Raw genomic sequence first — 11,500 nt, 5'->3', positions numbered from 1 at the left:
TGAACACCTGCAGTGGCACCTCGCATCACGCTGGCTCCATCATATGCCTGACAGATTAGCTTAGCCTTTTGATCCTCAGGAAGAATAGTTGCAAGATGTTCTTTTAGGGCTGTAGCAATGGAATCAGCTGTAGCCGACTGCAGAGGGATAAACTCAAAAAACCTTTCCTGCACAGTGTTTTTGGCATCGATATAGCGTAGTACAAGCACAAGCTGGCACTGCGTAGCAACATCCACAGTCTCGTCTGCCTGGATTGAAAGAAAATCACTGCTCTGTGCTTCTTTGATTATATGCTCCTTCAGAACAGAAAACATACAGTCCAGTAGCTCATTCTGCACAGTTTTCGAAGTTCCCTTAAACACAGTAGCATTCTCAAGGTGCTCTTTTAGTACTCCATCAAGAGAAGCAACAAAATCAACCAACCCACGAACGATCCCGGGATTTTCAGAGCTCTTACTTTCGTCATGACCACGCAAGGCCAGCTCAAAGGCTCCACAAAACTTAACAGTCTATTGTTCTAGAAAGGATGTGCCGATTTTTTGTCACCTCTTCATTGTGCCTTCTAACAGCAATCCTGTAGCCTTCATCTAGCTGTTGAGCAATGCTAAGTTTCCCCCAAAAACTTAGCTTCATTGCATTGTCTAGGTGGCTGCGGCTGTTTTCGTGCCGTTTGCATTTTTCTGAAAGATGTTTTAAGTCTCTTACCCCAGTTGTTGTCCACATTGCCTCCGTGCCAGAACTTTGAAATAGCAAACACGGAAAGCAGTAAAAGGCATTGCTTACATCACATCCAGCTAGCCAACTCCGCTTGTCATAAGAAGAGCTGGAAAAAGGCCGCGTGTAGGATCGTCCACGATCACTTGCCTGCTGCTGAATTTGTAAATTGGGACGGTCCGGTCCAAGCTCCTTTATCCTGTTTTTTTCTTCAAGTGAACGCTTTGTAAAAGCATTTTTTTGTAAAGACAAAACAGAATTTTCTCTCATTTTGAAACTACTCCACTTTGCAAACGTAAACGTGAATGACCTAACGAACTGCAGCTGCGCTAATGAGTCGAATCGGGGATTGTCCAATCACACAATGTTTTAAAAAAATTAGCCAGTACTGACACTCTACCAGTAATGACACAACAGAATGGGTGTGTCCGGGACGCAGAGCGCTGCGCCCTGTGGAAAACCTTAAATAACCAATTAAAAGTCAGCCTCAGATCACCTGCTTGCCAAAAGTTGATGCGCCTACATACACTCTCATTAGAACGGCGCCCTGCACATAGGATAGGAAGTGTGCACAATGTGAGCAATTAAATAGAATTATGTATTTACTATTTTAATAAATTCTAACATGTCTATTGGACACACAGTATGAATAAATACATTTCTAAGTATTTTGCAGTTCAGAAATCATTTATTATCTAAACAATTTAAAGGGGGCGGCGCCCAAGCGCCCCCTACTGGCCAGCCGCCACTGCAACTGTTCACACGATAGCAGCATTATCTGCTTAATGTGTGCAGTATTAAGGACACACATGAACATCAACAAGAAGAACATAAAGAAAAGCAAACTCCATAAACCCCCCAGTAAATAACATCAGAACACAGAACAATGTTTGACAAAACAAACAGTTCAGGGTTGGTAGGGGGCTGGAGTCTATCCCAGCTGCCATAGGGAGAGAGGCGGGGTACACCCTGGACAGGTCGCCAGTCTGTTGCAGGGCCAACAAAAAGACAACTATTCACACTCACATTCAACCTACTGTATGAGCAATTAGTATCACCAATATATAAATACTGCTTGAAAATATTAATTTTTTTCTGAATATCTTTGTATTTTGGGAAATCTTTTGTAATCAGGAAAAGCCTGGAATTGTAACTTTCAGTCTTGGCACTACAGGTTGAAGTCTGAAGTCAGCTAATAATGATACCAACATTGGTATTAATACTGATCAATACCAGTGTAATGAGATCGATACTTCGCTCCTGTCACAGCACAGAGCGGGCACACTTTGCTCCTCCCCTCCCCGCAGTGTTTTGACGTTACAAAAAACAAAAAACAAACAAAACAAAAAACAACAACAACAACAAACAACAAAAACAACAAATACAACAACCCGTCACGTGGCACATAACATGTTTTACTTGGAGGGAAAAAAGGAAAATGCTTTAAATGTTTTATAACGTGGAGTGATAATTTTGTACAGCTTGTTTATTTAAGAAAAAAAATCCAGAAAATTAGTGAATGAAGTGATATTTTTATTACATTTTTGTATTATACTTACTGAACACTACCTGAAAAAAGTTTTAATTTGTTCTTGAATGATCATTTTGTACACTTTATTTAATAATGATAAAAAAAAAAAAAAAAAAAAAATCCACACATCACAATGGTGGAGTGGTGGAGCTAAGTGTCAGCTGTGATTTGTCACATAAGGATAGCAGCAAAAGTTAAAGAGAATGTTTACAAGATGGTAATAAGACCTGCTATGATGTATGATTTGGAGACGGTGACACAGAAGGCTGAGCTGGAGATGCTCAGATCTGTACTGGGAATGACCAGGATGGACAAAATTTGAAATGAGTAAATCAAAGGACAGCTCAGATTGAGTGGTTTGGAGACAAAGTTAGAGAGGCAAGGCGGAGATGGTTTGGACATGCAGAGCAGGGATACAGTAGCAGTTATATTGGACAAAGGATGCTAAATAGGGAGCTGCCATGCAGGAGGAAAGGAGGAAGGATACAGAGAAGATTCATGGATGCAGTGAAGGAGGACATGCAGAGGGTTTGTGTGGCAGAGGAGAATGCTAAGGATAGGGTGAGATGGAGGCAGATGATCTGCTGTGGTGACCCCTAGCAGGAGCAGACAAAAGAAGAAAAACTTTTGAGTTTTTGATTTTCAGTTCAAGTTGACTTTTAATAGTTTGTGTGTCATTCAGAGTGTAATACAACACTTTCATCACACCTACCTGTGCTGGGATCATCATTAATCCAACTCGTGTTGCCACAGCTTTGTGGTAATCACTGTAATAAAATTTGTAAATAAATTGTACATTACTTTTATTGTGTATTAAAACAGAAGATTACTGTGGTTCTTGGCTCAGTAACATTATGGATAAGAATAAAATTTCTAGTGGGAAAAACCTGTAAACTGTGACGCTACTTTGTAGTAATATTGAAACAAAGTAAACAGAATAATATTGTGCATGTTTCCTTTACAAGATGTTAATGTTATCAGTGTCTTTCAACTCCTATAGAAAATACATTCATGTTAGAGCCTGACTGACGCAAAACTTACCCATATATGCAAATTGCAAAATTTGGTGATTTATTCAGACATATCAGCCAATATTTTGCTTTCTTTCAGTCACATGAAACAAACAGATTTCCCTAACACTTGTGATGAATAGTTGTTTACTCGTTTAGACTTTTCTATTCGAAGCAAAGTGCTCAGAGCACTTCATACAACACGTCTACATTCACCCATTCATTCATACAATGTGTAGAAGCACTTTTTGAATTCATTCACACATTCACACTCTGATAAATGCACCTGGAGCAACTAGGGTTCAGTTCAGGATCTTGCATCCAGGCAGCCAGGAATCAAACCACCAACCATCCAATTGGTAGATGACCTGCTCTATCTTCTGAGCCAGCCACCCCACAAAATACGTATAAACAAAAAGTGCAGCAGCTCACATCAAAACCTCTGTTAGGGGTCATAAAGCATTGCTGGAGGTCAAACAGTCAACTCGTAGTGGAGACAACATGTCAGCAAAGACCTATACAGCAAAGGCCTGCAGCCAAATGTGTTCCTAACATAACATCAACCTACCTAGAAACTGAAACCATTCATAGAGTTCATATGTGTGCAGTGGCTGCAGTAAACTACAGATGAACACGGGATAGTGAAAGGACAGACAGCAGGTGGGATGCTTGGCTGGAAAACTACAGACATAATGAGGCAGGGGAAGTAAACACAACACAAGATGATACTGATGTTACTGACCGTATTAGGTGTCGTGTGAATGACCCAAAGGCAGCAATGCTAAACATTAATCCAAAAAAGGGAACCCTGAAAACTATAAAGTACAAGAAAATCACTGGAACTACAAGAAAATACAGACTGGGACGCTGCTGCTCGACACACAAATGTCCCTTACAAATGTGACACCACTTAAGGGGAAATATCCTGCTCATGCAGCCCGTTTCACAGGGGTTACATGCATAGTGGCATTCCAACACTTATCATCTCAGGTCCACTTATGTCTTATTCTTTTCCAGTAGCCCACTTGTCATTAACTTCAGAGATAAGTTGACCTCGACCTCCACAAATTTTGAGTCTGTCAGTGACCAAAAGCAACAACTGCAGTATTTATTTACAGGTGCAAAAACTGCATATGATGACCAGTAGGAGAGAGTTAACAGGGCGTTAGTGTTCAATCTGGTTTTTCCAGCCCCCACAAACACGGAAATTCAAACCCAAACCACAGATATCTCTCTATAGTATTTTTTAATCAGTCAGTGTGTGTGCGTGTGTGTGTGTGGGCGTGGCTTAAAATGCAGGAAGCTCCTGATGCGTATCCCGGCCACTAATTACATGATTTGTAAAGGGTTACACAGATGTTCTATCACCAGTTTTACAAATAATTTATGACTGCATAATTTTAAAATGTAGTAAACGGCCTGCCACACACCACTGTGCCTAAATTACAATCGTGCGCTCATAAAAAGTAAAAAATACTGCATATCTCTGGTAAATCGCTACAGTAATTTTAAGGGCAAAAACTACCTTTGCAGACAAGTGAGACCCAGACCATCATTAGAATTACAGAGGATTATTCTACTGACGGAGCGCGCCTTCTCTCCGACCGCCCGCCGTGGCATCTTTTTATAGGCATACGTTTTAAAGTATGAAAGGGGAAATAAATGTGAAATAAAACCCTTCCTGCAGACAAGAAACTTCCCGCCACCCCGTCTCTGTGTGTCTGTAGAAAACCTTTGGATGCATTTACTCCGACACTTTGACACTCAGACCATTCTTGATAACTTGGGGCAATAGTTAGAGCATGGACTCTACTCGGGAGAAAGTCTCGGCTTCAACAGCAAAAAATAAATAAATAAATAAATAAACCACCAAAAACCGAATGTCAAGTTGGAAAAACTTACATTTACGGAATTCACAAAGTGGTCTAGCCGGCATTTTATTGGTAGTCTTCGAACGTCCCGTTTCTGGAAAGCACCACGAGCTTTGCTGCCTCGGCCGCAGACCGTTTCCCTACCGCCGCGTTCATGAAGTTTGCACTAGTTTAATTTGGTGGTTCAGTACTGTGCCAAAAGCAATCATTTCTTTATATTTTACAGGAAATAGGTGCAGCCATTTATTGAAACATGCATGAACGCAGTTTATAAGGTCAAAAACGGAGCTTGCGAGTCAGTATTTGGTATGACCTCCTTTATTCCTCAGCACAGTCTGACCTCCGTGAGGCAGCTTTCAGTCATTTCTGAAGTAGTCTTCAGAAACAGTTCTCCAGCCTGGTATAGTTCCCCTAAGTTATCTAAATATAGTCGCTCAGCTGTCAGAGGAAACCAGGAAATTCAAAGTTTTGCTACCGTCTCTCCTCCTCCTGACGCAGCAGCTTGCTCTCGAGCATTTAAAGGAGGGAGGGAATAAAACCACATCGATCACGCAAATGATCGGCTTACGCAGACTTCGGATCGATATCTCAGACCCGGTTTCAGGGAGTCCACTGCGGGCCGGTGACTGATTGAGCGACATGGACACAAACTGCGAGGACTGGATGTCAGCTCTACCTGAAGAGCTTTGGGACTTTCCTCTGACACACCTGGCCATACCAGGTAAATCCACACGTTTATTCGCTTCCTGTTTTCTCTTAACTTTGATTAGAATTTATCAGCAGCTTCATACTCAAGGAGAAGAACACAGCAGTCATGTTGTTAAACTACTGTATTCAAGTAGTATTTATTCTACTTATATATATATATATACACCCACACACACACATACATACATACACACACACATACATACATACATACATACATACATACATACATACATACATACATACATACATACATACATACATACACACATACATACATACATACATACTCACATACATAGAAAAAAAAAATTGCCAGATCTTCTCTGCCGGTGCCAAACAGCTGATTCTGCTGCTGACTCTTGTTTGGTGTCATGTGTCTTTTGTCCTGTTAGCTGTTTTCAGCTATGGGACCAGGTATTTCAGCTCACCATAATAACAATGACTGAGCTTTCAGTTGCCTGACCTTTGGGTCTCTCCTGTCAATGGGAACATTGCTTATTAAGTCTATTTTTCTGGTATTGATTTCTGTATTTTTTACTCAAAAATACAACAGAGTATTTTTACCTTCTTAGATTTTTACTTTCACTAAAGGAAAGGCTCTTCTTTCACCACTGGTGTGATTTATTAAACAGGTCAGACTGGGATCGGACACGGGATCAGTTACACAAAACAATCCTGTCCGCACATAGATGCAGCGAACAAAGCTGTCGACGTTTGTCAGATATCCAAGCAAGCACGAGTTAAAGAAAAGAATGTGGATAATTTTTTGTGAAGCAACCTGTACCACAAACCAGTTTCTTAACCTTCAAAACTTCACTGTGTTCATACAGGAAGCCATGATGCCATGAGTTACTGCCTGGACATAAACTCGCCTTTGGTCAGGTCTGAGTCGGACTTTTCCGGCTCCTGGATGCACTTTTCAGCTGTTTCACAAGGCCAATCATTTTTAAAATGGGCTACCACGCAGGTAGGCATTGAACATTTAAAGTACAATTAAACAACTGTGCTGATGTGAGGACACCTAAGAAGTTATTGCTGTGGGTGATCAGTTGCAATGGTCCAAAGTTTAAAGAGATAAATCTTGTGTTTGTTTGTCTTTTCAATGAAAAACAGCTGTCGGCTGCAGCTAGAAACACTCTAAGATACTGTAATGGGAGTTGTTAAAGTGAACTAAAGTTAACTCATCATCAGTAAGTGTGAGCGGCTCTGTAAAGGTTTTTGGTGTGTGTTAACAAGTAATTGCTGCTGATCAACAATCTGAGGAGGGTTAAAAGGCCATTTTCAAACAAACTCCATCCTTGTGCAGTGAGAAATAAGAGGAAAACATTCCCAAGATTAGACGTCCCAGCAAATTCACCCCGAGGTCAGACCGTGCAATGCTCAGAGAAACTGAGAAACACCCAAGAGCTCTACAGACCTCAGTTATCAGTTATCACTGAATTTTTAAAGTTCATGACATTATTCTATTGTTTGTTTGGAAAGACTACCCAGACAAAGCCTCTCTAAAGAGAATGTGGCAGCACAGCTTAAGTTTGCAAGGTTGCATCTGAACAAAGCACAAGAAAAATGGGCCACTAATCTTTGCATGTTCTTACCCTGCACAAAAATGAGTTTACACGCAAAATTATCATCTGATTTATGAAACGTGCTTACGGCCTATTTTGTTCTCACCACCGTGCATATGTTATTGAATATGAATCATTCAGAACCAACAGCCTTGTGCAATCACAATTTGCATACTATTTGCAGCCTACCATGCCCCCATTTCTCTATATAAGGAAACAGTTTACCTCCAGTTGAAGCAGAGAAAGTGGTGACGATGTTGTAAGAGAAAAGCCTTCACCTCTAAGGCAAGAAATAAGGAGGAAGTCTGACTGTAGACAATAGAATAATAATAATAGTAGTCTAATAGTAGTCTAATAATAATAGTGTCTGAGGACCAAGAAGGAAGCCAGATGAAGTGGGGTGATGACCGTTTAAAAAGAAAATAAATAAAAAGCAACACTCAGGCTGAAAAAATGGGAGTGCTGAATATCATTCCCCCTGAGACACTCACTGTGGCTCAAATAAAAGAAAAAAAGACCAACAGACTATGAAGACACCACAGCACTGTAATGGAGAGGTGGTGAATCTCTTAAAGTGTGTTTTGCACCCACAGGAGTCCTGTGGGTGCAAAACACACTGCATAAACAGCTGTGCATAAACAAATGCCTACAAACCTCAATGCAACACTGTAAAGAAGAGTGGGTCGAAATTCCTCCACAGCAATGTGAGAGACTGATAAAATCATCCAGAAGACAGTTACTTCAGGTTATTGTTGCTAAAGGTGGTTCAACAAGCTACTGAATCATAGGGTGTACTCAGACTGCACTGAGTCCTGTACAAACTGTCTCTTTCACATGACTATTCTAGAGAATCAGTTGAATTAACCAGCCAAAATTGTGACAGAGTTAGAAATTACTGCCCATAAGTATCACCAACAGCTGAATTTCTTAGCTAAATTATCCATAAAATATAATAAGTACACCAAGTAGCTGAAATTGTTAGCTGATTGCATCAATAAACTGTTAAAACTGTTTGTTAAAATTACTGGCCAACAGCATTAACAGTTTGATTAGCTAGATGAAAACTGTCCAGCATCATAACAGCTACGGGTCAGTGAATTGCTCCAGTGCCTTGCTGAAAAAGACATTTCCAGATTCAGACACAGCAAAACAGTTTTTGAGTGCCCGCACCACAATCAAAACCACTGTCAACAGTGTTATAGCGTCTCACAGAGCTCAAAGAAATGCCATGCTGTGGCATTGCTACAGATGGGATTAACCATAGTGCAGGAAAGATATTCCCAATAATAATCCAGTATTTTGAAGAATGGTGGTGTGCAAGACACAACTCATGAGACGGCAGAAACCATTGCGCAACTCATGAAATGAAATGTATTGTCTTTACTGGTGACAGTTCCAACACAGTTTTTGGACGTGATGAGGAGGGGGAAAAATGTGTTTGCAAAGTTGAAGATGTTGGTGCAGAGTGAATCTCTCATCAGTGTGGTTTGCCCAGCACATACACTGAATCATTGTGTTCACCATGGTGCAGACACACTGGATGTTGAAATCGAGTCATCTTCAAAATTTACCACTACTTCCACATTTACACTGTGCACACTGAGAATCTGAAGGAGTACAGTGAGTTTGTTGACACTGAATACAGAAGGCTCCTTTCCCACGTGAAGACACGATGGCTGTCATCATTCCCTGGCATTGAGAGGCTGCTGCAGATGTTTTCCAGCATTGAAGGCACGCTCTCTGTCTCAGCCACCTGTAATGTAATGTATAAGGGGGTGCCAACTGATGATGTAAAGTGTTTTGATCAGTTCACCAATCTTAAGAAATTCACAGAGAGGTACAACAATGATGGAGAGTTCAAAGTCCTGAAAGCACACCAGAAATGGACCCAATACTTTGACAAGGCCAAAAGGTGTCATTCAGAGCTACTGAAGACTGCACAGTCACAATGTTGCGGGTTTTCACACTGATGCAAAGTCAGTGGACCAAGGAAAGGAACAAGCTGTCTGTGGAGTCGCTGAAGGGGCTTCTGTTGGTGCAATATCATTTCAGAGACACTTCCTGCAAAGACTTCCATGATTATTTGCTGAGCAACAGGAAACTGCTGGGAAAGATCAGCTGCCCGGCAAAATATGCACAGGCTGAAGAATACCTCTCCTTTTATTTTAAGGCATTATTTAATTTTTTTTACATTAACCTAAGGCGAGAGATTTTTTTTTTTTTTTTTTTTTTTTTTTGCATTTTTGGTCACAGCGGCTTTTCGTGACAGTGGAGAGAGACAGGAAATGGGGGAAAGATACAGGGGAAGACACGTGGGCAAATCGGCGACGGGCCGGGACGCGAACCCGCACAACAATGTTGCATGTGTATGTGGTCGCTGGCTTCACCACTAAGCCACCCAGGCGCCCTGCAAGAGATTATTTTGAAGAATGCGCTACCTCTTTCTTTTCCTGTGAGACACCAGAGATGTTATTTTGATGATTAATATTTATTTTATTTATATTTTTATTTAAGCAAGTTGCATTATTTTTTTAAATGTTCCAGAAATTAAGCTTAAGACTCAAAAGTGAGGTTATTTTTTGTTTGAATTTTCTATTATACAGGAGAAGAGTTTTGCTAAAAGGAATGCTTTAAATAAATATTTGATTTATAAAGCAAATATAAGTTTCTTTGGGAGTCTTTGTTATCTCGAGGTAGCATGTCCTGATTTTGGGGGCTCAGAATATGGTCGCCTTAGGATGTAATCATGTAGAGTAATCCAAAAGAGTCAGTCAAAAAATCATTTTAAATGGCCACGTTCAAAAACAGGAAGTGGTGTTCTTGAATCCAGGAAATCACTGGTTTAAATGAATCCTTCATTAAGAAGTATTTTCTTCTCTCTTCCTCTTCAGGACAAAATCATTGAGGAGCAGCTTTCAATGGGGATCCGGTACTTTGATCTTCGCGTGGCGCACAAACCGCATGACTCATCCAGTGACCTGTACTTCACACACGTCATATACACTCACCTAACAGTACTGGTGAGTTTAACCCTTTGACCCTTTGATACTGTCATAAAAATACAGCAGCACCATTTTTTGAAAGTTCACTGAAGAGGCTGCCTGGTTCTGCTACGCCTAAACCGGGCTTTGTTTCTGATGGATCACATTTGGTAGAGCTGCAATGGAGAATTATTTCAACAGTATCACTACAGGATCTACCAGCTCACTGAATGAGGCTGATACAGATGTTATTAGTAAGAAGTAAAAATCTCTTTTAGTACTTACTGTACAGCAAGTATCCTCTTTTACAGGAAACACTTGCGTCTGTTGCTTCCTGGCTGAAGTCTCACCCAAAGGAGATCGTCATCCTCGCTTGCAGCCATTTTGAAGGAATGGACGACAAATGCCACCAATCATTCATTTTGTCCCTGAAGAAATTGTTTGGCTCTAAGCTGTGTCCCCGAAAGGTGAGTTTTCCTCTCTGCACAGGTGATTTATGGTACAATAAAACACCACCGTGCCTCACAGTAACCGGCTGGCCCTCCGCAGGAATCAGTCCTGACCTTGCGGAGTCTGTGGGCGTCTGGTTACCAGGTCATCCTGTCCTATGAATGCCAACTTGCAGTGAGACATCAGGAGCTGTGGCCTGCCATCCCTTACTGGTGGGCTAACCAGCACACAGCGCAGGGGGTCATCACTTACTTGGACTGGCACAAAGACCTGGGACGTCCAGGTGAGTTTGGAGTGCGGAGATCAGGATATGTTCGCGTTTCATTAGCATTCAGCCAAAAAGTCTGATTTCTTTCCTCAGAGGGTTTCTTCGTGTCCGGCCTGAATCTGACAGCCGATAGATGTTACATCACCAAGCACCAGAAGGAATCCCTGCGGACACTCACCTACAGCAACTGGGAGTGTTTGAAGACATGGCTGGAGGAGCAGACTCCCGGATCGGACCCCAAGAGCCTCAACATCGTTGCAGGAGACTTTGTGGGGCCACTGCCGTTGTGCTCTGCGGTGATTGCACTGAACCAAAAACTGCGACGGAAGAACTCCGGCAAGAGAAAAAATCATTAATAGTTACACCACACCCAATTTCCGGTGTTCCTCAACATCCCTC

The 11,500-nt window shown here is 41.4% G+C and overlaps 1 protein-coding gene and 1 long non-coding RNA gene across 2 annotated transcripts; one reads left to right on the top strand and one right to left on the bottom strand.

Moving 5' to 3' along the window:
* Positions 1-2,400: 2,400 nt before the first annotated feature.
* Positions 2,401-10,976, bottom strand: LOC115779578 (uncharacterized). Its single transcript, XR_004019904.1, has 3 exons — positions 10,669-10,976; positions 2,958-3,012; positions 2,401-2,841 (listed from the first exon to the last, which is right to left on the bottom strand). It is a non-coding gene; the product is annotated as an uncharacterized LOC115779578 (long non-coding RNA).
* Positions 5,570-11,481, top strand: plcxd1.2 (phospholipase C, X domain containing 1, tandem duplicate 2). The gene is given in 8 exon segments (XM_030728323.1): positions 5,570-5,847; positions 6,668-6,733; positions 6,736-6,785; positions 6,787-6,804; positions 10,294-10,422; positions 10,695-10,850; positions 10,933-11,116; positions 11,195-11,481. Coding segments are annotated over 8 exon segments (948 nt in total). The 5' UTR covers positions 5,570-5,765; the 3' UTR covers positions 11,458-11,481.
* The last annotated feature ends 19 nt before the right edge of the window (positions 11,482-11,500 follow it).

Source organism: Archocentrus centrarchus, chromosome 4 (assembly GCF_007364275.1).
Source record: "Archocentrus centrarchus isolate MPI-CPG fArcCen1 chromosome 4, fArcCen1, whole genome shotgun sequence".
Lineage (NCBI taxonomy): Eukaryota > Metazoa > Chordata > Actinopteri > Cichliformes > Cichlidae > Archocentrus > Archocentrus centrarchus.
Note: the sequence above shows the minus strand (reverse complement) of the source record. Positions and strands in the feature narration are given on the sequence as shown.